Source organism: Ursus maritimus, unplaced genomic scaffold, assembly GCF_017311325.1.
Source record: "Ursus maritimus isolate PB19 unplaced genomic scaffold, ASM1731132v1 scaffold_6, whole genome shotgun sequence".
NCBI classification, from domain to species: Eukaryota; Metazoa; Chordata; class Mammalia; order Carnivora; family Ursidae; genus Ursus; species Ursus maritimus.
This window is the reverse complement of record NW_024426774.1, coordinates 7305548-7331749: the sequence shown is the minus strand read 5'-3', so window position 1 is coordinate 7331749 and position 26202 is coordinate 7305548. Positions and strand designations below refer to the sequence as shown.

Sequence of the window (26202 nt, the reverse complement as noted above, 5' to 3'; positions counted from 1 at the left end):
CGACGTCCCGCCCGGCCGTCCGGGCCTCACTCTCAGGCGGCTCCGGGGAGGGGGCGGCAGAACCCGCTTCCGTGGTTGTAGGACCGAGGTTCCTGCTTCCTTGCTGGTGTGAGATGGTCCTTGCCCACGGGCCTTCGTGACGGTGTGCAGGGACCTCCTCTCTCTCGGACATGATTCAAACCTTTGATTCTTTCTGACTTCTTTCTGCCTGTGGTTCTTACGCTTCCAGCCAGAGCAAGGTCCCTGCTTTGATGGTCTCATGTGAGCAGACGGGACCCACCTGGATTATCCAGAATTACCTCCCTGTCTTGGGATCTGTAAACATAATCACATCTGCAAATTTCCCCTTTGTGTGTGAAGTCACATGGTCACGGGGTCCTGCACTGATGATAGGTCGCTGAAGAGTTCTAAGACCATGATCGAACATTGACCGTTGTGTCTTAATTAATAAAAAGGGATATTAACACAATGGTGCTCCCCTGCAATGTGCACCATTGGCTAGAATCTTCTCCAGCAATGGAACGCTCTCTTCTGTGCTGTCAGTGCAAAAGCTATCAGCCACACCTGGCTTCTGAGCACACAAAATGTGGCTCGTGTCACCAAGAAACTGAGTTTTATATTTCATTGGATTTAAATTTGCATACGTGTGACAGATGGTTCCCATCTTGGTGCAACCATAGAACACCCGACCGGTGTTCTGCCTTTTGCACGCTTAGGACCGAGTACTGATGGTCTCTGCTGCTGCCAGGCCTGACCTCTGTGCACAGTATGGGGAGGGGTGTGCACAGCAGTAGAGGAAACTGCTGCTGAATTTCACCCGCACCCACCCCTCCTCTGCTATTTCCGTGAAACTGTAGAGGGGGTTTCACGCCTCTTGCAGATCTGTCTCTTGTGGTGCCTCTGCAGAGTGTTACAAAGGTCTCTTTGTTTTCCCTTTATCTCCGCAAAACACACTGTAAGCAGGAGCAGGGGCTCAGCCACAAACGGAGCTTTAGCGAGAGAGGGATGAAGTGTCTAAGTCACCATGTCTCGGGGGCAGCCGTGCAGGTCCCTTGACAGCACCCCAGCTCTGGGTGAGCTCGCCGGCCGGGGTGGGGGGGCGGGGGGAGGCCAGGGCGTGGGGGCGGGGGGAGGCCGAGGAAGGAGCCCACGGAGAAATCCCTGCCCCAAACCGAATTCACTTCTGCCAGTGAAAACAGATGTGTCCAAACCCTAGGGTTCATTTGGAAAAATGGACATGGGCCCCAAAAACCTCGTCTTGCGGTGCTTTTCAACGAATGCACGTGCATTTTAAGGAGCTTGAGGAAAGCGTGTTCATGCAGTCTGAGGAGCAGGCGGTCTGGCCTCCCCCTGCGTGCTGCCCCCACAGAGGCCGGAGCTGGACAGGTCCTGCTGCACAGCAGCCTGGGCCACGGAGGGCACTGCGACCCCGACGAAGGCTTTCTCGAGAGGAGCTTCTCAGGTGTTTATTTGCCAAATGGAAACACTCATTTGCAGAAGGGAGTGTTTGTTTGTTTTTAAGAAGTGCCGAAATGATTGATTGTCTACATTTGAGTGTCAGGATTCAGAGGGTGGGAGCACGAAAAACCCGACATTGAGACCAATCCCTTGGAAAACGTGCAAAATGCCTGTCTGGTAGTGAAGAGAAGGGCCATATGCACCCCAATGTTCATAGCAGCATTGTCCACAATAGCTAAATCGTGGAAGGAGCCGAGATGCCCTTCAACAGATGACTGGATTAAGAAGTTGTGGTCCATATATACAATGGAATATTACTCAGCTATCAGAAAGAATGAATTCTCAACATTTGCTGCAACATGGACGGCACTGGAGGAGATAATGCTAAGTGAAATAAGTCAAGCAGAGAAAGACAACTATCATATGATTTCTCTCATCTATGGAACATAAGAACTAGGAAGATCGGTAGGGGAAGAAAGGGATAAAGAAAGGGGGGGTAATCAGAAGGGGGAATGAAGCATAAGAGACTATGGACTCTGAGAAACAAACTGAGGGCTTCAGAGGGGAGGGGGTGGGGGAATGGGATAGACTGGTGATGGGTAGCAAGGAGGGCACGTATTGCACGGTGCACTGGGTGTTATACGCAACTAATGAATCATCGAGCCTTACATCAGAAACCAGGGATGTACTGTATGGTGACTAACATAATATAATAAAAAAACATTAAAATAAAAAAAAAATGCCTGTCCGCCTGGCTCCTTCTCCCTGACTCTGCAGCCTCCGGTCTACGGGGGCAGCGTGCCCTGCTTGGTGGAGGTCATCCGGGGGACAGCGAAGAAAAAGATCAAAGCCAGCAAGGATGAAAAGAACACCCCCCTTCCCGCGCCTCTCTGGCCAACAGGGAGGCAGGATGACGAGGCCCCGCAAGGGCCTGCCCCGCGTTGCCATGACACCTTGCTTTTTCCGTCCAACTGGGCAGCTGGGAGAGGGACTCTCCGTTGTTGACTTTGGCAAAATGTTAGCATGCTCCGTCCTGGTGCACATTGAGCTCCCTGCAAATGCCTGGGAAAAAATGGAGGCTTTTCAAAAGAATGACCAGGTAAATCAAATGTCTGGTGATTAAGCAAATTAAATATGCGGCAGGGCTTTGTCGAGCACCCATGGCTGGCTGGGCGCTGTGTGGTTTTGTCCAGGACACAGGCTGTTGTGGTCGGGGGAAGGCCCAAGGGACCTGCGGGCGTGGCCAGGCCGCCGTCTGTGACCGGCCTGCACCTGTCGGGCCGGCCCCGAGCTCTGCGGTTCTGAGCCCGGTGCGGCTGCCGGAGAGGCCGTGAGCCTGAGCCAGGACGCAGCAAACTCGCGGGGTGTCCGCGTCGCCGAGCTGCCCGGCCGCGCAGAAGCCGCAGACGCCGGGCTGTGTGGGTGCGTGTCCGCCCCGTGCTTCTGGGTCGGCAGAGCACTGCGCGATGGTGCAGGGGAGCTCTGCGCGTTCCCGCACAGTCATGTGACGCCTTCCGTGCTGGAAGGTTCTGGGCGCGCGCTACCCACCACGGACGCCACGTGCTGCTGCTGAGCACTCGAAACGGGGCTAGTACAAGAGAAAATGGCATTGTTTATTTTATTATTTGTTTAGTTACAATTAAATTACATAATTAAATTATTAGATGTATTAAAGAGCCACGCATGGCTTGTAGCTTCCAGGTCCAACGGTGCAGGTGCGGACGAATGTCCTCCAGCTCCGCCTGCGTGTCTCCCTTGCCCGCCTTCCCCCCAGGCCGGCTCGGGTGTCCGCTCCCAGAGGGAGCCCTGGGCCCCCGAGGGTCCTGGTGTGCTGTGAGGACATCCCTGCAGTCTTGATCACCGGCACCGCCCGCTCTGTGTCTGTGTTCTGCCCTCCGCCGTCAGCCCTGAGGCGCAGGTGTCATCCCAGCCTTGGCTCAGGGCCTCACTGTCACAGGACTGCACACACAGCTGCGGAATGACCTCACCCACCCGTCCGTCGCATCCCCGTGACACTGTGCTAAGGCTTTCAAACATCAATCATAGCTCGGTGTGTCTGGGTTGGACACGTGGTTCCCTTTCCAGCTGTGTGGTCTGCACAGTTCACTCGACCTCTCAAAGGTGCCTTTCTTCATTTGTAAGATGCAAATAATACCGACATCTCAGCATTGTTCTGAGGATTAAAAGAGATAAAATACATGAACCGTGCGTGACATTATTGTTAACTTATGATAAACGTTAGCAGATCCTTCTGCACAATTTCCTCCTCAGGAAGATTTTAGGCCAATTAGGGAACCGGTATTTTAAAACACAAAATGAGTTAGAAAACATTACTCGTTCACTCAGGTACTTAACAGATATTTATTAAGAATCTCATACGTGCTGGGCCATGTTGCACGTCCTAGGGAAATACCAGTGGACCCATACCAGTGCAGGGTGGGGGTTCCCCGTGGACCTTGAAGGACACCAGCTCTCACTCTGGGTGGAAGGGGAATCATTCACACCAGGGGTCTGACAGGCTGACTCTAGTTTGCCCAAGCTCGCTCTGCTGTCTTGCGGGGGGAGACGGCTGCAGCGAGGGACGTGTGGACATGGCGGGACCAGCTGGGGGTGTGTTAATGATCCAGGAGAGAGATGAGGTTGCCTCCCCCCACCCCGTGCCCCGTTATCTCTCTCTCGTGTGTATGGATAATGCATATAATATGTATAATTTTATTGTGAAAGATTTCGATGTGTGCAAAAGTAGATGAATGTATTTGAACCCCTCGTGTGTGTGCCATCACCAGTGACAACAGCCCTGGAGCCGCGGCCAGCCTCGTTTCATCTACGCCCTTACGCACTTTCCCTCCTCCTCGGGTAATTCTGCAGGAAATGCCATGTATGAACCGTTTCAGGGGCCTGGGTCCAACTTCAGGGTAGATGTATTGTCCTGATAGGTGGGATTCGAGGTCTAAGGGAAAAAGGAGACACAGGAGAGGTGACCCCGAGATTGCCTGAGCAGCTGGAGGACGAGGTGCTTCCAGGGGAGGTGAGGACGCCGGGGGTGGGGCAGGAGTCATGTGGGGGGCACGCTGGCCCCGGGACGCAGTCACATACCCCGGCGAGACAGCTTGAGTTGGCAGGTGAAAATCCTGGAAGGTGATATGTATTTGGGGACAATCAGCATGTGGGTGATGTTAGGAGCCAGAAGACGGCGTGAGATCACCGGGGTGAGTGTGGAGGAGGGGGACACTCGGCAGAGCCAGGGACCCCCCGGCGTGAAGAGCTCAGGGAGGACTGAGCAGAGGCCGATGGCGAGGAGCTGCCTGCTCTTTCCTAGTTACGCTTAATCACTGCAGAAGTCACCCCAGGTCATGTTCCTGAGAGCAGGTCGTGGGGTGTGTTTGTTACAAAAAGTGTCCACAAGTGTCATAAGGAAAAATGTCATTTTATGATTATAGTCCTGTGATTTCAAGGGAGAGTTAACTTCTCATGTCCATTGACTGTGTTTCTTCTATTGTGAATATTCTTAGTGAGATATTAGTTTTTGTGTGGTTTTCTCTTCTCACCATGAGGGGTAGGAAAAATGGTAGGAGTGAGGGGACATCCATTGGTTTACAAGTGGGGCGACCTCCAGGCCAGCCCTGACTCCCCCGTCCACGCCTCTGTCTTCTCCAAATCTCTGCTTTCTCAGCTTCAAAATAAGGGTGCGGGGTGGGGGTTGGATTAAGTTACGTTAGCCCCACTTGTGATATGACAAATGGTCCCGCCTCCTGTTGGATGGAGGGACCTCTGTGCTTTAGTCTCGGATGGTTCCAGAACATGGCTCTGCGTGGGCGTCTGGGGGCGTCTGTCTCCCCTGTGCGGGAGCCCCTGTAGGCAGGGCACGCACTCTCCTTCATACCCCATTTCCAGCCAGGGCCTGCTCTTCGTTGCTCAGTGTTTTCTGAATGGATCCAAACACTATTAAAAACAAAATATTCCTTTCTAAGTTAAAATATTTTTCCCCTTTAAAAAATAAAATAAAATTGCAGTTTGAGGCAGTAGGATTTGTGTATTGAGTGGTATTTTGTGCGTACATACTTCAGAGGGAAACCACGCTCTCATTCCCTCCCAGATCACGGCATTCGTGCGAAGTCACCTGAAGGGACCCTTGGCGGGGTACCCGCCACAACCGGTTGACAATCTGGCTGTTGGCCTGGGAACCGGGGTGAGGGCCTTGCTCGCTCACGCGGGTTCTGCCCCCTCTACACCCGAGGCTGAGCGAGCGTCCTTTCTTGTTCTAGGAAGCATGGCTGACTCTCCCAGGGAGGGAAGACTGGCCAGGTATCCGGACTTCACCCAGCTGACTGACATGGCGTCTGAGTCTGTGGGAGGAAAGGTGAGTGGGGATCTCATGGAAGACAGTAGTCCGCATACCCATGCTGCGGACCACCTCCCCCACGGCAGGGAACCTGGAGACAACGGCAAGGATCAGCCTCAAGGTTCAGTCTACTCAAGGAAGCCCATTATTGCAAAAGGCTTCCAAAATTTTTTAAAAAAATAGGTGATTGTTTTAGCAAAAGCAGCATTGCCTTAAGCTTAGAACAAAAAGACAGTTTGCAACTGTGTGAAGGGTTCTCTCTGCCGTGTGTTTTCTCACAGTGTAGATCAGCGGTCCTCACGCGTTAGCACGGGAATAACCTGGAACACTGGCCAACACCGTGCGAGGGGCTGGGGTAGCAGCACGGTGCCGGGTACCGAGTACCAGCGACCCACAGGGGCTCCGTATGGTGTAGGCGGGAGGCACCTGGGCCTGCCCTCAAGACGCCTGTGCTCCAGCGGGGAGACAGATGTGGAAGTCAAGTCCTGGGTGTCCTGGAGGCCAGGCCAGGTGCTGGGGGGGGTGCATCCCCTCTGACTGGGGGCAGCTGAGTGGGGTGGGAAGGGCTGGGGAAGGCTGTCCAGGTGAGTGAGGCTCAAAGGAGTCTTCAAGTGGGAGGGGGAGCCGGCAGGGCAAAGGGGCGAGGGGCCGTTTCAGTTGAGATGCCGGGCGGAGGGGGACACCGGGTGGGGAGAGCACGTGCTCCGCTGGTTTAGTGTTTCTGGAAGTCATCAGCGGGTGTTGGGGGACATGAGCCTCGGGAGGTCAGAAAGGCCCTATGTGCCGTGTGAGGGTTTCTGCCAAGGAGCCAGTGAAGGATCTGGACAGTGAGGGACTCCTATGGGTCCGCTCACCTGTGCTGTGCCCTGACACGTTCTCAGGGGGCAGGTCAACCCCAACACAGCAGCGACTCCCCTCCACTCTGCCTCCCAAACAGCTAGCAGCTGCGAAACAGCAAGGTCTCGCCCTGCCTCGTAGGCTCTGGGCTGGGCTCAGTGCCCAGGTGTTTCACTGGAGGCGAACCGTGCTCAGACTGCGGTTATTTATTTATTTATTTATTTCGCTAATTATTTATTTCACACGGATTTGTGTGAAATTGTCATTTCTAATAATAACATTTCACAAGCCAACAGCATGCGGGATAATGTCTCCTGAACAACCCATCCCAAGCCAATGATAGCTTAATTACACTATCGTTCCGGGCGAGGGGCAGACGAAAGAAAGAAAGTCCAGGTTTAGGGGAGGCGTCCTTTTCTCCAAGGCTGTTCTTCGTAGAATCAGTCCTTCCAGCCAAAAGCTAGGTGCCCCCTCCCAGCTTGGGTCCCTGTAGCTGGTGGCAGCGGCACGGCGTGGGCGGGCAAGGCGGGCTCTCTGATGGCTGGTGTCCAGGGGCTGTTGCGGGGCTCGCACGCCGCCCGCGAGGAGAGCCTCGCCAAGGCGGGGGCAGATGCCCCTTCTCCCCCGAGACTGCTGCCCGGGTGAACCCCTGCCGACCGGGAGTCGCTCGGCCGCAGTGGGAGCCGGTCGTTAAGTTCTCCGGAGCGCTATTGACATCAGCAGAGTGTAGCCTCGCCCGGACCCAGCGCTCTGCGCGCGCCCTCCGCGGATTCCTGCTCTCTGAGGTTTAGTGTCGGCTCCGTGAAGCCGCTGTGCTCGTGAAGCCCGACCCAGCGGCCGAGCTGCTGGGCGCTTCCTGACACCAGCTGTCGGTGACAAGGTCCTGACATAGCCTCCTCCGTGTACACAAACTCACGCAGGGATGAGCACAGCCTCGCCCACGTCTGAACACGTGGACTTGAAAGGGTAACAAAGGAGCACCCAACACCAGGCCGGACGCCCCTCCCACTGCAGTCGTCACTGGGTCCTGGGTGACGGTAGGGCCGACAGCACCCTGTTTTGTCCAGAAAATCCACTTTACACCTGTTTTCCTGGTATAATCAGCAGCAGCCCCCTCACTCTCAAAAATGTCCTGCTTTGGTTGATAAATGACTAGGCCTCCTTCAGTGTGCTGGCCAAACCACAGGGGTGGCCCAGTGTGGCGTGTGTGGGCCATCGCTCTGCTCATGAGAGAATCACAGCGCCCGGTGTCCTCCGTTCGTGAAAAGGAGAGTTGGTGTATTTTCTTGCCAAGCATAAGAAGTTAGCACCCCCTCATCCAGACGGTAAAGGGGGTGAAGAACGCAGGCTGGAAGGGAAGGACTGAGGAGGCAGACGGTGAAGTCTAGACATTTCACAAGCATCGTGGGTTAATTGCCTCTTGCTGCTGTCCCCTGGCAATTCCGCGTTTCTTTTTAGTGCGTCTTGTAATGTTTCACTCGGGAATGAAATAAAATGGTTTTAATTTATGGTTATTTTATCTTGACTTCTTTCTTTGTCTAGGTTTTATTTGCGACAGATGACTTCTTTGCTCCTGCGGAAAACCTTATAAAGGTATTGTAAATCAGCACTCTGCAATGCGAAGTGTTGGTAGACAGCGAACTGTGCAGTTAAAATCCACCTGAGTATTTGGGACGGGAGTCCTGTAATGTGTCCCGGTGAAATAGCACGTTAGAACAGTAGAAACACGTAGAAACCAGCTCCCGCTCATGCCCAGACATGCTGGAGATAGACGGGCACCCGACACGGGGATGTGGGGTCGCGTTGCTTTCTGGCGAAAGTACTGAGATCCTCGTATATTGTCCTCTGTCTAATGAGGAGTTTGTAATCTGTGCTCTGTGCCGGCACACATCGCGAATGTCTGGAAAATGTTTTACCTGCCTAAACACAAAAGTGTAGGATGTGCTTATCAAAAACTGAACGAAAACCCCAGAACATTCTGACAAATAGAGGGAAGAAATGGAGCCTCAGCTGGAATCCTGCGACCTTGTCACACCAGCTGTGGGGTGTGAGTTCATGCGGGTGGGCGGATAAGCACAGGTGCGCTCAGAGTTCACACCCACGCACACCGAGTGTGACCACAGCGAGTCTGCCTGCCGGTCAGCATGCTGTCCTCTGTGGGGTCACTGGCCATCTGGTCAGTCTGGTGACAGGGTTACTCTTCCTGGGCAGGAGGTGGCCAGGGCTAGAGCATGTGCAGGGCCTCTCATCTGTATTAACTTACTCCTCAGAGAAAATGGTACTAAAGTGAGGACCAGAGACATTGATTTACTTGTTCTAGGTCACACAGCTAATAGATGTCAAAGCTCTTACCATTCTACCATATGTCTGTCTATAGGAAATTTAAGTGCATACACACCTTGACGTCGCTGTTCCACAGATAGATATCACGTGCATAAGTAGGCAAAAATATGCAGAAAACAGTCATTCCAGTGTTGTCCGGAGGGGAAAAACCAACCTAAATGCCCACTGCTGGGGAACTGGTTAAAGAGCCACGATATGAGCTTCTAGATGTGGCATACCACGTGGCCACGAGAAAGAATAGGCTAGCGCTCTGCACACCGGCCCCGGGAGGTTCCCGCGTGGCGTGTATACACACCACAGCGTTCAGAAAGAACACACCGGAGAGTGAGGGTGGCTGTCTGTGAGGTGCTGTCTGCGAAGTGGGTGCGACAAGGAGTGGGGCCTTTTTCTTACATCGTACTCGTGTCTCTGTATGTTCTATACACACATCTGCACACACATGTGTACATGTATCCTGTAATATGCATGTGTGTGTGTATCAACACATTTCCTTTCTGAAAAAAAAATCACAGATGAAGCCAAAGCCCCTTTCACCACCCGCTTTAATGCCCACCCACTCCTTCCCTTTGTGGAATTACTACCGTGACATTGGCATTTCTAATATATACCACACTTTTCAGGAAATGTGTCCGTATATAGAAAGTAGGACTGCTGCTTGTTTTTCGATTTGTATACATGTTCTTACGCAGTACTTAACGTTCCGCGACGTGTCACCTGTTCTGCCCATGCCGAGGGGAGGTGCTCGGGGGCCCCAAACCGCCCACCACCCAGTCCCTCATCCCACTGGGACCCTTTCCTGAGCCGATGCACATTTAGGTTGGTTCAGTTTTACTCACGATCGACATCCGTGTGTGGGGCTGAGCTCACGCGTGGGTTTACCCCGGGATGGGGCTTTGGTGTTCCTTTCTTTATGAACGGATTTATCCTCATTTGGCGAGGACCATTTTTGTGAAAGTTTCCAGTTGTCGTGTGTTTCTTTCCGTGTCGATCCAGGTGCCACGGCACCCGTGGCAACAGCGCACCTGCACGGGCCACCTGCCACCCACGCTACACTGAGCAGCAGGAAGCTTGGGGCTGAGCGAGCGGCTGGGCTTCCAGTGGGGGGCGCACCCGCTTTTCTCTTGCTGGGTTTGTAGCAAAGTTTCTGAGTCCTCTACCGACACGGGAAAGACTGAATTGAGATTGTCTTTAAGGTGTGTTTGGATTGTAACACAACTCAAAAGCCACCAACTTGGGCATTAATAATGCTAAACAAATATGTGCCAGGCACTGCTCCAAAGATTTTAATGCTTGCCATGGCCTCAGAAGGAACACGGCACTGTATCATCTGCCTTTAACACACAAGGAAACTGAGGCACAGGAAGTCAGGCGTTGAGCCTGAGCATGTGTGGACCTTCGGCTGTGCCCCACATAGCAGCTCCACGGGGGCCCAGCCTGGTCCCACTACCGTGTGTCCGTGACTTTGTTCTTTCCCTCTGCGCCCCTGGGGAGCTTTTCCTAAGCAGAAACATGCGATCCTCCTTGTCCTTGAGTTGATGTAAAAAGGGAAAATGTTCCCCAGCTTGGCCACCCACCAGGCACAGAACAATTTCTGAGTCTACGCTTCTGATGGGGGCTTTCGCGACTATTATTTCAACCTCGTAACAGCCCTGCAAGGGACGTGTTCGCCATCCCTGTTCTTCAGGATGAAGCAGCCGGGGCTCAGCTGTTTGTCTAGGGGGCTGATAAGGGGCTGAGCTGAGCCCCTTTCCCCCGGTGGCCGCAGAGCAGCTCCGAGGGCTGGGGTGTAAGTGTTCGACTGGGCCCGCTGAAGCGCCCCCTACCCTCAGACCCTTTGGCCAGATGCCTTGTTAAGCGGTCTTTTCTGGTTGCTCGGGAAATCTGTCCTCTTGGACTTTGCTCCTTTCGGGATGCATGTGGGCCGCAGTGGGGAGCTGTGCGGTTCGTGGGGCCGCAGAACGAACTGTGTGATGGGGCGTCCCCTATTGCTATCGGCAGTTAATTCTGTGTATTGAGGTCCACAGAGATGCGGAATTTCTTTCTCTGGAGGTGATAACAGAGATGAGGAGGTGCCCCGCGATCTGGAATGGGCTCCCTGTGTGTGACCGTTGTAGCAGACTCCCCTGTGCCGACCGAGGATTCCTGTAGGGTCCCTGCGGGCGCGGCCCACCTGTCCCTTTGAGGCAGGCGTGGACATGCTGGAAGACCAGGCCCTCGCATGCTGTTAACGCCCGACTCCCATGTGTCTTTGCTTCAGAGCGACAGCCCAAGCTTCAGAGAACACGAATACACTGAGTTTGGGAAGTGGATGGATGGATGGGAGACCAGAAGGAAGAGGATTCCAGGTACGGAGCTCTCGCTCTTTCACTGTGGTGAAGCTTAAACGCGGGTGTCGGAAAGACGTGTACGTCGTGGGTCAGCGTTGTCCCGGGCCCTCGGAAAGCTCCGTATCGCGGATGGCTCTTCTGAACGTCAGGCTCTGAGGGTGTAGGGAGGGGTCCTGTGTGCAGCAGGGGGGAAGGAGGGCGCTCACACTGTGGGGACGAGTGTCGGTGAGGCTGTGGGGGGCGGTGCGGACCTCCCCACGTGGTGTGGCGCATTTGCGGCGATCCTGGGGCAGGTGCGCTTATCCCCACATAGCTGCTGTGGAAGCAGCCTCGCTCATCGGCCCCGGTCACGTCCCCCGTGAGGAGAGCCGGCATCTGGACTCGGGCCTGCCCTCTGCCACTGCACACGCTTCCTGGCACCCGACAATCTACTTTTCATTGCTACTCATTGGGCTCCATCAAAATACTCCTTTTAAAGTTGAAAAAATGCCTGTGAAAGCAAATGAATCCAGTATTAGGCTAATAACTAGATTTTTCGGGGTCTGTCTTAAGTATTACAGAGATACTGGGTGTTTCTGAGGTACTCCAGACATGCTCAGATTCCGGTGCGTCTGGGCATTTAAAGGCGGGTCTGCTTCGGACTCAAGGAACCAAGAACTACCTGGTGACCGACGACTTGGGGACGTCTCAGGCTTTAGCAGACGCAGGGGGGCGAGCTGGGCGGGGCCCCACGGGAAGTCCCAGGGCCTGAGGTGACGGTGAGCATTTCCAGGAGGCCCAGGTCCACACTGAGCGCCTGCTGAGCTGGGCGGGGTCTCGTCTACACTGTGCACAGTCACACTTGACCTTTTTGGAAGCTGATCTCTCCTCTGATTCGCAGTTGAAGAAACGAGGCTCAGAGAGGCCAGTTTTCACTTTGGAACCGGAATCAGGTGTCCCTGGATGCAAGGCCTATGCATGTCCTGCTGTGACCAGAACACGGGTTCTCGTGGGGCACGGCAGCCACGCATGGCCACGTTACAGGAGATCTTTAAGTCACAGCTGAAAGTTAACCCATGTGCACTTTTCTGTGGCGGGAGGAGGGAGCTACTGCTTGTTTTCATTTCAGTTCTGTTCAATCCCACGCTTTGTCTGCCGAGTTAAACCTGACGGCGACGTCCTTGTTCACGTCTCGTAGGTCACGACTGGTGCGTCGTCAAGCTGGGGATACAAGGCGTTATCCGAGGCTTCGATGTGGACATTTCTTACTTCATGGGCGATTACGCTCCTCGAATGTCAATTCAAGCAGCAAACTTGGAAGAAGGTGCCCTGGGAACCAGCGGCGCCCAGAACGGGCACTGCGGGGTTGTGGGGCTTGTCCCGCAGCGCCCCCTGACGTGCACTTGCCACCAGACAGGTTCAGCGACTTGTCTAAGGCCGCTTACTGCCACGGAGCTGCAGAACTCGGATTCCCAATACCGTGCTCTGTGATTTTGATTTTTAGCTTGACCAGATGCAGAGCTCGTTGTTCTCACACTCTCCAGGCCTCACCCAGGGGCACACCTCCTGGCGCCGTGCGGTCCGGGGAGCAGGCTGCAGGGGAGGGCGGCAGGGAGCGGGCTACCTGGACCGTGCGGAGCCGGGTCCGGGCCAGCTCTGGATGGGTGGCATCGGCTTCTTTTTGGCTCTCGCCGCGTGCGTAATGATGCGGTAGCCGTGGGGTTTTCACGTGGGCTGCTGGACCGCGTGAATCATCAGGCGCTCTAAGTTAGCCCTGGGTTTTTATTCCTCCCACTGGCACAATCTGAAGCTGGTCCTAGCGTTTTTATTTAGGACAGGTACCATCACGTGTGTGCACATACATGTACTTAGGGAAGATACGTCATGTCAGCTGGCAAATTTACGCTGAGAGCACTGCGTCTACAGCCCTGTACAAGGCTCTGTGGAAGCACGGGCCCTGCTCCTGAGGACAGCGAGGGAACCTGAAAAGTTAGGGGGTGATGGAGAGACCCTAATCTGGAGGCAGGAAATGACTAAGGACACACAGTAAGGTTCCTTCCGCAAGCCCAGCAATTGTCCGAGGTATCGTCCAAATATTAATTCCAAGATGCCCTGGGGGAGGTCCTGCTTCTGGAACTGGCCTGGCAATGTTCCAGAACTTCCACTGATCCAACTTCTAAAAACTCTAGTCCTGATACATTTGTTGCAGTTGGACTTAACTTGGAAATGGTATGTACCATTTTGACAAGCAAATGTCCTACCGGACGTCTTGCAGGAGTTTTTGAAATTACTTAGAGTTTTAAACATCGAGGATCTTCAACTAGTGTGCCTATTGCTTTGACCATCTGATACTCTGACTTAAGAAATGTTATCTCTGGGGTGATTTGGCGAAATGAAAATGAGCATACGGCCCACGATGAGAGTATATTCTCTTTGATTTCGAATGTGAGCCGTAACCCTATTGGTCAATCTACCTTCAGATAAACAACCAGCAATCCCACAAAGAGGAGTCAGGACGGGAGCCGCGGCCACCCCGGAGGAGTTCGAGGCTGTTGCCGAGGTGCGCCTGCCAACGGGATCGGGGCCTGTCATGGGGTTGGGGCGGCGAGGGAACCGCTCTGTGTGCCTGGCCACGAGGCTGCTTCTTTGGGACATGCAACCCGAGTACACGTCCCCTCACTTACTGGCCCAGCGTGACTTTGCAGATGCCTTGTGAATGGTTCATGCAACCCCTGTACGAGGGAATGCCGTGGCCCGTGGGAGGTCTAGAGTAGCGCGTCTCGGGGCCCCCTGCTTACCCGTGCTCACCTGATGACCAGGACGCTGCCCTGGTGAGCTAAATACAGAAACCCACAGTAGGAGTTTACATACTTTCTAGACAGCGGTTTGACAAAGCAAACTTCGTGCCTGATGGGTTTGATAAACAAACAACTTGGGCTTGTGTTTTGGTACATTCTTCTTTATTAAAGTTTGTCTAGTAATTAATTTATACTGTGTTTTACAAAAGTGTTGCTCATAACAGACTGAAAAATAGTTAACAGCAACAATTTGAGAGCAGGGATCTAGAGGAAATAGTCACAATATTCAGGTCAACTGATCGACCCCAGGTCTCAGGGTCCATGGGGGTGGCCTGGTTTTTACTGAATGTTCACATCACCATTCTGGTTTCTCCTGAGACGCCCCAGAGGGAATCTCAGACCTTGTCTTTGTTCCAACCCCCCTGCCTGTTCTGCCACCGTCATCCAGTGACTGTTTTGATCAGGATGAAAAAACCCTCAGGCCTTTATTCTGCTTATTAAACCTGGGACTTAATCTTTATTAGTATTTTTATTAAAGTATTTTATTAGGCACCCATCATCAATTTTCATTCCCACGTATCTCTATCCTGTAGGCCCCACATGAACCCTAGCATGAGAGAATTTACTGTTCTCTGGGGCCACTGCTAACATTTTTATGTTTATTGCTAGCTGAAGTCCGATGACTGGAATTACCTGGTCCCCATGACAGAGCTTAAACCAGGAAAGCCTGCTTCCAGCCACAATTATTTTCCCGTCAATTCCCAGCAGAGATGGAGTCACGTAAGACTCAACATTTTCCCAGGTAAATACGACGTGGACCCATCTGCCGTTCGTGGCTTCTTTACTTAGCGTGGGCATGTTTCAGAGTGAAGTCACTCATCGCTCCGACATTTTAGGGTTATAATTTGCACCTTTTGTGCTCTAGGAAATTCTCGTTCCAACCCAACCATCCACTGGTAGTTCTTGAAAAAGCATCAGGTCAATTAGGATATGATGGAACTGAGCTGTATTAGGTTAAATATCTCCTGACGATTTCCATTTCGCCGGGCGCGCTAGCAGACCAAGCAGTATGTGCAAGGGATCGTCTTTTTCTTTTATTTAACAACTTTATTGTAATGTAATTCACACACCATGCAATTCACCTACTTGAAGTTCAGTGCTTTATAGTATACGTCAGTATATGGTTTAAAGTCTACAGAAATATGCAGCAATGTACAACTATCCCCACAGTCAATCTTAGAAGGCTTTATACCTCAGAAAGAAAATCCCATCCCCTTACTATCAACCCTTCTCTTCCTCAGCCCTAAGCAACCACGAATCTGCTTTCTGTCTTGACAGAGTTGACCATTCTGGACATTTCATATAAGTGGTCTTTTGTGACTGGTTTCTTTCACTTAGCATGTTTTCAAGGCTCATCATTGTCGTAGCATTGTTAGGAGTACTTAATTCTTTTCCATCGTACAGGTAAACCACATTGTTTGTCCAGTTCATCAGCTGATGGACATTGGGTCGTCTCCACCTGTTGGCTACCTGTGCATCATGCTGCCATAAATATTCCTGTATGAGGTTCTCATTTTGGATGTAGATGTAGGATCGGAATTGTTGGGTCATATGATAACTATGTTTTTAATTGTTGGAGGAACTATAAGATTGTTTTCGGAAATGACTGCACCGTATTATATTCCCACCAGCAGTGTGAAGGGTTCCAATTTCTCCACATCCTTGCTAACACTTAATATTATCTGACTTTTTGATTGTAGCCATCTCAGAGGATGTGAAGTGGTATCTCACTGTGGTTTTAATTTGTATTTCTCTAATGACTAATGATGGTGAGCGTAATTTCAGTTCCTTACTTGGCCGTTTGAATATGTTTATATATACACGTGTATGTGTATAGACGTATGTAAACGTGTTTTTTGAAAAGTGTCTTTTGCATTCTTAAGTTAGGTTTTGGTTTTTTATTATTGAATTGTAAGAGTTCTTTATATATCCTAGATATAGATCCTTTATCAGATATATGATTTACAGATATTTTCTCCTGGGGTCCGAGAAGAAAGGGGAAGGAAGCAGCAGGACACCCTGACGGGACACACAGGTGGCAACAGGTTGCTTTACATGAGTCACACTCTGAGCATGGAGGGGCGTGTCTAATACGCTTGATAGTTTTGATTAAAAGTGAGACTGGATATTAACTCTGTAAAGAAGAATCTTATTTTTAAAAAACATCAAGTCAGCTTTGCACTCAAGAGACGAGTATCTTCTGTACCATCAAAGTGGACCACCGTGTCCAGTGAACCCAAGCAGGGGTGCTCACAGGTTAGCTTCTGTTGAAGTACTCCTTCTAGGATACACTTTAGGGTTTTAGGCTAACACAGTCGGGTTTTATTTATTGTTAATATCAAGACTGTTGTACTGAAATTTTTTCAGATCACTCAGTTTCATCAAATTTTTCATGTAAAACTTATATAGGGCTCAGTTTCAGTAGAATACTCGGATTCATGAAGAAAGCTATAAATACAAAGCTTGCTCCCATCTTCCAGGAAGTACTGCCCAAACAAATAAAGATATTAATTTTATTAGAATCAGATAATGTGAGTTGATGTTGGCAGGTACTCTCTGCTCTGCAGATCGAATCTTGGCTGCTGTGGTTCTCAGACGTGATCTGGTTTTGTAAATATTGTCTGTTCTATTCTCAATCACATTGCTATGAGTCTGTGTAGGATTTAGCAATGCTAATTTGTGGCATCAAACATTATATCTATGGTAAATCTCCTGATTGCCTTTTGACCTTCTTGGAGTTATTAATCCAATAAAAAATGTGAGCACCTACTATGTGCCAGAACCAGTTTAAACAAATAAAATGACAAGCTAATTTCAGACTGTGAATTGAGCTCTGAGATAAATATGGGAGAGGACGGTACACCAACTGGGGGGATCAGGCAGGGCCAGGCAGACCTGGAAGGAGGTAGCTAGAGACTGAGAGGAAAAGCCTCTTTGAGACCACGACACTGAAGGTGAGACCTAAGAACATCAAGTGGTCTTTTGCAGAGCTGGGAAAGGAATGGCAGGTGCAAAGGCCCTGGGGCAGTAGGATTGGTGTATTTGAGAACAGAGCAGGCAGGCTGTGGAGGGCTTTGTCGTTTATGACCCACAAACAGCCACCTTTCCAAGTAAGAAATAACTACGGCCTCTTTTCCTTCTCAGATGGTGGAATCGCACGTCTTAGAGTATACGGTACTGGACAGAAAGACTGGACTGCAACTGACCCCAAAGAACCATTTGACCTAGTGGCCATCGCTCACGGGGGTGCCTGTGTAGGATACAGCAATGCTCACTTTGGGCATCCAAACAATATGATAGGTAAGGTGATGCTCTGGGAGCTGGCCTTTACTTGGGGTGTCTGGGCTCCAGCACCAAGCACCCCATGTGTTAGGAATGATTTGAGAGGAAGCACAGGAGAGGGTGGGGTGAACCACCCCTATGCAGGATCTGATGCCTCTACGACGTGAAGTGAATCAACAGCAATGTTCCTCCCTAACTTTGGCTTAAACGGAGAAGTAAAACTTACTAACCCCCTGGCTGTATGAATTTACCAAAACATGAAGGTGAATGAAAATGATTTGTGTAGCGATGCTCAGACACATGGGATCTGTGACTTAATGACACTAACGCATTCACTCTCACATCTAAGATAAAATCCATTCCCATTAAACCATGTCATTCTCGGCAGGAGTCGGCAAGGCCAAGTCCATGGCAGACGGCTGGGAGACCGCGAGAAGGCTGGACAGGCCGCCAGTATTAGAGGTAAGAAGTCCAAACCAGCCACAATCAAGTCTTCTAGATCTTGTTTTAAATTTACATCAAGGAAATGCTTATTTCAGAAACCTCTCAGGCAATGTTCCAGAAGTAGTTCTCCCTGTTTTCCAGATCCCCTGATGCCTCGTTATCGTCAGGGCAGGACCCGGAAGGCCCCCATGTTGGCCACACCAGCCACTCTAACGCATCCCCACACTGTCCCTGTTTCTCCTTCCTTCCTTCCTTCCTTCCTTCCTTCCTTCCAGATTTTATTTACTTGTTTGAGAGAGAGCATGAGAGGTGGGGTGGCGCAGAGGGAGAAGCAGGCTCCCATCTGATCAGGGAGACTGATGTGGAACTTGATCCCAGGACCCTGAGATCACGGCCTGAGTTGCAGGCAGACACTTAACTGACGGAGTCACCCAGGTGCTCCCCACCCCATTTCATTAATAAAGAAATGAGGATCTACAATTTAATGATAGAAAACCCATGGATAAATTTGTTTGTTGACCTGGAGAAAAAAACAGCAGTTTAATCATTTTTGGTACCTGTGTGTCCCTGGATGAGACCAGCTGTGTGGACGTGTGACAGATTGGGGACTTCCGAGATGGCTCAGTTCTTCAGTTTGGTCAGTGACTAATGTGAGATGTGAAAGTCAAAACAAAAGCAAAACAAAACACCTTTCCATGTGTTAATCCCACTGAAAACTTGCTTGTAAACACGCCTTTCTTGGGTCAGTTTTCATGTCAACCAATGTGTTTGGAGCAGATTACATATTGGTATGGATTTGACCAGAACAGAACTACTTTGAAAAGTCAAAACAAATTGATCAGAGGACCTGGGGGCTCAGTTAGACACAGACCCTTCTGTAGGTCCCATCCCACAAGACCTTACAATTGACATAGAAAATCATATCAAAATTTTATAAAAAAAATTTATAAAAACTTAACAATTACCCTATAAGCTCACAAGTCCATATCAGGGCCTAGGAAACACTCTTTTATAGTAAGAAATATAAGGAATTTCATAAATACATGTCAACATTTTTCACTTACTGGTTTCCAGAATTAGTTTCTCAAATGGTGACAAGCTGGCTTATCTTTTTGTTCTTTTTCCTTTTGGATTCCAGTGTGATGAGAATGGCATTCTCCTTGTTGCGGGTTGTGAATGGGCAGTTTTCCGATTGGCACATCCTGGAGTCATAACTCAAATAGAAATCGATACAACACATTTTAAAGGTGAGTGTGAGGCTGTCGGGAAATGCATATAAGCAGTGGGCTGATTATTGAGATCACGTGGTCCTGGTCCTGTGGGACTGGCGCTCAGGGTGGTGGGCTCGGGTCCTGTGGGACTGGCGCTCAGGGTGGTGGGCTCGGGTCCTGTGGACGGGCGCTCAGGATGGTGGGCTCGGGTCCTGTGGGACGGGCGCTCAGGATGGTGGGCTCGGGTCCTGTGGACGGGCGCTCAGGATGGTGGGCTCGGGTCCTGTGGGACGGGCGCTCAGGATGGTGGGCTCGGGTCCTGTGGGACGGGCGCTCAGGATGGTGGGCTCGGGTCCTGTGGGACTGGCGCTCAGGATGGTGGGCTCGGGTCCTGTGGGACTGGCGCTCAGGATGGTGGGCTCGGGTCCTGTGGGACGGGCGCTCAGGATGGTGGGCTCGGGTCCTGTGGGACGGGCGCTCAGGATGGTGGGCTCGGGTCCTGTGGGACGGGCGCTCAGGATGGTGGGCTCGGGTCCTGTGGGACGGGCGCTCAGGGTGGTGGGCTCGGGTCCTGTGGGACGGGCGCTCAGGATGGTGGGCTCGGGTCCTGTGGGACTGGCGCTCAGGATGGTGGGCTCGGGTCCTGTGGGACGGGCGCTCAGGATGGTGGGCTCGGGTCCTGTGGGACGGGCGCTCAGGATGGTGGGCTCGGGTCCTGTGGGACGGGCGCTCAGGATGGTGGGCTCGGGTCCTGTGGGACGGGCGCTCAGGATGGTGGGCTCGGGTCCTGTGGGACGGGCGCTCAGGATGGTGGGCTCGGGTCCTGTGGGACGGGCGCTCAGGATGGTGGGCTCGGGTCCTGTGGGACGGGCGCTCAGGATGGTGGGCTCGGGTCCTGTGGGACGGGCGCTCAGGATGGTGGGCTCGGGTCCTGTGGGACGGGCGCTCAGGATGGTGGGCTCGGGTCCTGTGGGACGGGCGCTCAGGATGGTGGGCTCGGGTCCTGTGGGACGGGCGCTCAGGATGGTGGGCTCGGGTCCTGTGGGACGGGCGCTCAGGATGGTGGGCTCGGGTCCTGTGGGACGGGCGCTCAGGATGGTGGGCTCGGGTCCTGTGGGACGGGCGCTCAGGATGGTGGGCTCGGGTCCTGTGGGACGGGCGCTCAGGATGGTGGGCTCGGGTCCTGTGGGACGGGCGCTCAGGATGGTGGGCTCGGGTCCTGTGGGACGGGCGCTCAGGATGGTGGGCTCGGGTCCTGTGGGACGGGCGCTCAGGATGGTGGGCTCGGGTCCTGTGGGACGGGCGCTCAGGATGGTGGGCTCGGGTCCTGTGGGACGGGCGCTCAGGATGGTGGGCTCGGGTCCTGTGGGACGGGCGCTCAGGATGGTGGGCTCGGGTCCTGTGGGACGGGCGCTCAGGATGGTGGGCTCGGGTCCTGTGGGACGGGCGCTCAGGATGGTGGGCTCGGGTCCTGTGGGACGGGCGCTCAGGATGGTGGGCTCGGGTCCTGTGGGACGGGCGCTCAGGATGGTGGGCTCGGGTCCTGTGGGACGGGCGCTCAGGATGGTGGGCTCGGGTCCTGTGGGACGGGCGCTCAGGATGGTGGGCTCGGGTCCTGTGGGACGGGCGCTCAGGATGGTGGGCTCGGGTCCTGTGGGACGGGCGCTCAGGATGGTGGGCTCGGGTCCTGTGGGACGGGCGCTCAGGATGGTGGGCTCGGGTCCTGTGGGACGGGCGCTCAGGATGGTGGGCTCGGGTCCTGTGGGACGGGCGCTCAGGATGGTGGGCTCGGGTCCTGTGGGACGGGCGCTCAGGATGGTGGGCTCGGGTCCTGTGGGACGGGCGCTCAGGATGGTGGGCTCGGGTCCTGTGGGACGGGCGCTCAGGATGGTGGGCTCGGGTCCTGTGGGACGGGCGCTCAGGGTGGTGGGCTCGGGTCCTGTGGACGGGCGCTCAGGATGGTGGGCTCGGGTCCTGTGGACGGGCGCTCAGGATGGTGGGCTCGGGTCCTGTGGGACTGGCGCTCAGGATGGTGGGCTCGGGTCCTGTGGGACGGGCGCTCAGGATGGTGGTCCTGGTCCTGTGGGACGGGCGCTCAGGGTGGTGGGCTCGGGTCCTGTGGGACGGGCGCTCAGGATGGTGGGCTCGGGTCCTGTGGGACGGGCGCTCAGGATGGTGGGCTCGGGTCCTGTGGGATGGGCGCTCAGGATGGTGGGCTCGGGTCCTGTGGACGGGCGCTCAGGATGGTGGGCTTGGGACTCAGCTTTTACCCTCAACAGATGTGCGGTTTTGAGCTACTTCCTCTAACTCTTGGTGCCCTACTTTTCGTCTTTATAAAATGTCAGAGTTGAACTGGATGACCCCCCAAAGTCAGAGGGAATTCGGTGGAGACTCTTTACACTAGGGGCCCCGATCCCACTTGGAAAGAGCGTGAAGTACCCTCTGGTTAGGACATGAGAAGAACTGCATGGCATCTTCTTACTGGGGGGAGGCGGACGAAGCAGATTGGGTGGGGGTGACCATCTCCGCTCCAGACTGGACTTTTAAGGCAGGGAGCTACACATTTTCAAAACCATGCCCTTCCATCAGTAAAAAATATTTGCACAAGCACCCCCGATACTCAAAACCTACTTTCTTATGAAATGTATACATGTGTCATGATACCGACAAAGTTTGAGAGTGGTTATTTAACTTTGGTAACTGTTGGGTGAAATTTTCATACGTTCCGGATTGGGTGTCTCGTGATTGTTCAGTTGTCAGGAAACGGTGGCAGGTTATACTTACATTTTGGGTGCCTTGATGTTTAAAGTCTTGCGGATCGCTGTGACCTCACTCAGTTACCCGACCAGGACACAATGTGTATTGGAAGATCTTCTTCAGCGGTGGTGGATTTAGTGAATTATTTGAAGAAGTAGTGATCATTGTGACTTATTTTTGGAGGACTATTTTATATCTGATTGTCAGGTCACCGTTTTCACTTTTTTCTTTCTTCAATTTTTATTTTTTTATTATGTCCAGCTAGCCAGCATATAGCACATCATTAGTTTTTGATGTAGCGTTCAACGATTCATTAGTTGTGTATAACACCCAGTGCTCATCACAACACGTGCCCTCCTTACTGCTCATCCCCCGGCGACCTCCTCCCCCCACCCACCTCCCTTTCCACAACCCATAGTTTGTTTCCCGGAGTCCAGAGTCTCTCATGGTTCTCTTCCCTTTCTGATTTCCCAGTTTCCCTCCCTTCCCCTGTGGTCCTCCACACTATTCCTTATGTTCCGCATATGAGTGAAACTATGATAGTTGTCTTTCTCTGCTTGACTTACTTCACTTAGCATAATCCCCTCCGGTTCCGTCCATGTTGATGCAAATGGTATTCATTCTTTCTTTTTCTTTTTTTTTTTTTTAAATGATTTTTTATTATATTATCCATTCCCCCACCCCCTTCCCCTCTGAAGTCCTCAGTTTGTTTCTCAGAGTCCATAGTCTCTCATGCTTCATTCCCCCTTCTGATTACCCCCCCTTTCTTTATCCCTTTCTTCCCCTACCGATCATCCTAGTTCTTATGTTCCATAGATGAGAGAAATCATATGATAGTTGTCTTTCTCTGCTTGACTTATTTCACTTAGCATTATCTCCTCCAGTGCCGTCCATGTTGTAGCAAATGTTGAGAACTCGTTCTTTCTGATAGCTGAGTAATATTCCATTGTATATATGGACCACAACTTCTTAATCCATTCATCTGTTGAAGGGCATCTCGGCTCCTTCCACAATTTAGCTATTGTGGACATTGCTGCTATGAACATTGGGGTGCGTGTGCCCCTTCTTTTCACTACGTCTGTATCTTTGGGGGAAATAACACAGCTGACGAAGAGCTCATCCTGGGTCAGCAGCGATGACAGCTCTGCTTTTTTCTCGTGATTTGCAGATGCTTGCATTTCTGGAGGTATCTTTAATCCATGGGTGTCTTCATGGATAGTTTAAAATCACTTGTTAATTTGGTGAGTGATAGTTTGGTTAAAAGCAGGTAACAAGCAGTTAGTCCATGCGTCCAGGGTGCCTGGACTGCACCGTCAGAAGCTCGCGGCTCTTTGCTCTCTAGGTTCCGTGCGTCACAATGTGAGGACATCGAGGACTGTGGGGCGTGCCAGGACCCAGCTGTCATCTCGGATACACAAGCCTAATCGATATGCATGCATGAGTATACATATCAGAGAAACACAACAGAAATAGTGGCTTTAATGTCGTCCTCCCGCATCTTTGGGTTTCCGTGTGCACCCAGGAGCGTGCTTACCCACCTTGGAGGCCACTGTTTTAAGAGATGAGCTGTAGGGGGCATGAGAAAAATGCATATATATTTTTTTTAAGATTCTTTTTTTTTAAGATTTTATTTTTCTGAGAGAGAGAGAGCACAAGCAGGAGGAGTGGCAGGCAGAGGGAGAGGGAGAAGCATACACTCCACTGAGCAGGGAGCCCAACGTGGGGCTCTATTCCAGGACCCTGGGATCATGACCTGAGCCGAAGGCAGACGCTTCACCAACTGAGCCACCCAGGCGCCCCTTCTGTCAGCTTCTTTATCAGCAAGCCCTCCTCTGCTGATCTTAAAGTCTTAGGGGATCCCTGAAGGAGTTCTCCCACAAAGAGCATGGCCCCACTGGGCACAACCCTGATGAATTCCAGAGGGAAGAGAGACTCGCGACCCTGTGTCTGTCCCAGGGAGCAGTTAGCACACCTGGAACACGGCACTTGGGCTGGTGCTGCTCACTGACTGGTTAACTTTGCTCGGTCTTTCTCTTTACTTCATGTGACGAAACATGGTGCCGTAAGGGAAGTACCTTCCAGCTTCAGAATAGGCTCAGACGAGCCACACGGCCCCATGCAAGTACGTAACTCTGCAATCTAGGGTGCTTATCGGATACCTTCAGCTTTCACGGTTAAATGCCGCACATGCAAACTCAAACATGCAGCCGATGCTGTCAGGCCGATTTGGATTCCTCTGAAAAACACACACCTGCATTTCATCAGGCCATCCAGCCCCATCGCAGCGGGCTGCATTCCTTCTCTCACGTACGTCACACCTTTGCTTCTGTGCAGAGAGAACAATCTGTTCTTTGCTGGGTCTTTGCTTCGATGATAAAGTCCAAGACCCTATAAGCCAAAGTGCTGAGTACAAACAGAGCAGAGAGAGTCACCCTGCGTTTGCTCCGACAGGCAATTCTCCCGACAGCTGTAAGCTGGACGGCTGTATCCTGACGACCCAGGACGAAGAAGACATGATCAAGCAGAAGTGGGAGCTTCTAGGCCAGAAGTGGAAACCGCTGCTGCCAGTCACCAAGGTGTGGAGCCCATGGGGAGCTGTGCAGCTGGTCCCCGCCCGGCCGCGTCCCTCAGATTCGCTTCCCAAACCTTCTGATCGGCTTGGCAGTAACGCGGACGAGCTTCTAAAAACCGTATCTCTGCATTTGTGTCATGAAAACACGGGCTCTAGCTCTTCATACCTTTGCATTTCTAACAACCAAGTTTTGTTTTAAATCATCGTGTGCAAAGAGTATATACACATTTCCATACATACGTACATATATATATGGAAAATGTTTCTGCAGTATCTTAGCTTTTTAGAAGGGATGAGTAGCATATTTAAAGCTATAACAGCGTGTCCTCCTGTGCGATGGATGCTGAGACGTTCTAGAAGTGTCCTCTTCCATCCAGTGGAAAGATGGTCGTTTGCGGGTTAGTGAGGGGTGACGACCTCGGGGAGGTCACTTACTCTCTTTTCCTTATCAGTGTGTCCCCTTCATTAACTATTAAGAACCACCAACATCAACATCATGGACCCGAGTGTTCATGTCAGTGTCCCCGGGCTTGCGATCCCGACAGCTTGTCCCCGTGCTGAGCCAACTTACTGTCAGTGAATAACCGTCAGGTTCACGGGCCCTGAGTCCACACGGGTGGATAGCTTGGTGGGCCTTGCGCTGCGTTAAACAAGGATGCCTCCCCTGCCTCTCTTTCAGCTCTCCGCCAACAAAAGTCACTTGTTCGACAGTCTGACCCTGGAGCTCCAGGACGTCATCACGCACGCGAGGCTCACCATCTCCCCGGACGGCGGCGTGAGCCGTCTGCGGCTCAAGGGCTTCCCCAGCTCCATCTGCCTCCTGCGGCCCCGCGAGAAGCCCATGATGAGGTTCTCCGTGAAAGCGGGCTTCCGAGCCAACCTCTGACTCCACACACGGCCGAGCGCTGCCTACAGGACGACGCAGTCCTCTGCTTCTCCTGAAGTGTTTTGAACACCTAAAACTTAAGAGGTTTCTAGCAATGACTCTAAGATCACAATAATTCCTGCTGATTTAATAAAGAGGCCCCTCACAGGTTGACATCTGTGCTTACTGTCGCTATGAAGCGTGTGGTAGGCTATGAAAGGATGTGGCTGTGAAAGGCAGGTGGTCTCATAGGATTACTTTTCAAAACCACTGCAAGATCTTGATATCTGTGGCATGTTCTGTACCTTCTGTCTGTGGATATGGCAGGCTACATACACATAGCCTATTGCCTTTAAAAGTTTAAGCCCATCAAAACCACTGGAAAAACCTATTTCTGGAATCATTCATTGTCTCAGCTCAAGAGGACTAGCCCATCCCTACCCAGAAAAGGAGCAACTTCCACAAGGACACACGTGCCCTTGAATTGTTCTTCCCCAAATGAAAGTGCATTCTGGATGTTAAACCGTGTGCTCGCTGTGACGAATGATCCAGTTCTCGCAGGCTCTGAACGGTTCCATACAACTCTTCCTTGACACAATTTGGATTATCAAGGCAGTCCTGATGCCCCCCCCCAGCCCCCCAACCTCTCCTGCATAGGAGGCTGGCAAGTGTAGTGGGAAGGTTGTGGAAATGTGGGGTGGACCGCAGCACCCTCCCATTCCTACGCCTTTGCAGACTGGCAGAGACATCACAAAGGTTGCTGTCTCCCTTCTTTTCCCTGAGCTCCGCTATCCTCACCTGTCTAGGCTCGCTGATGCCCCCTCACCTGTCCTGGCTCTGCCTCCCCCTCCCGCGTCCTGGCTCCACTTCCCCCTCACCTGGCGGGTGCTCCTCCTCCCCTCCCCTCTCTCGCTCTCAGAGGCCCGC

General features: G+C 52.3%; 1 protein-coding gene across 1 annotated transcript; it reads left to right on the top strand.

Moving 5' to 3' along the window:
• Positions 1-5728: 5728 nt before the first annotated feature.
• On the top strand, positions 5729-25936 carry ALLC (allantoicase). Its single transcript, XM_008685751.2, has 11 exons — positions 5729-5818; positions 8180-8230; positions 11238-11325; positions 12485-12610; positions 13767-13846; positions 14754-14886; positions 17289-17444; positions 17815-17888; positions 19009-19117; positions 24290-24414; positions 25090-25936. Exons 1-11 carry the CDS (start codon positions 5729-5731, stop codon positions 25294-25296), a joined length of 1239 nt encoding a protein of 412 aa, XP_008683973.1. The 3' UTR covers positions 25297-25936.
• Positions 25937-26202: the final 266 nt, after the last annotated feature.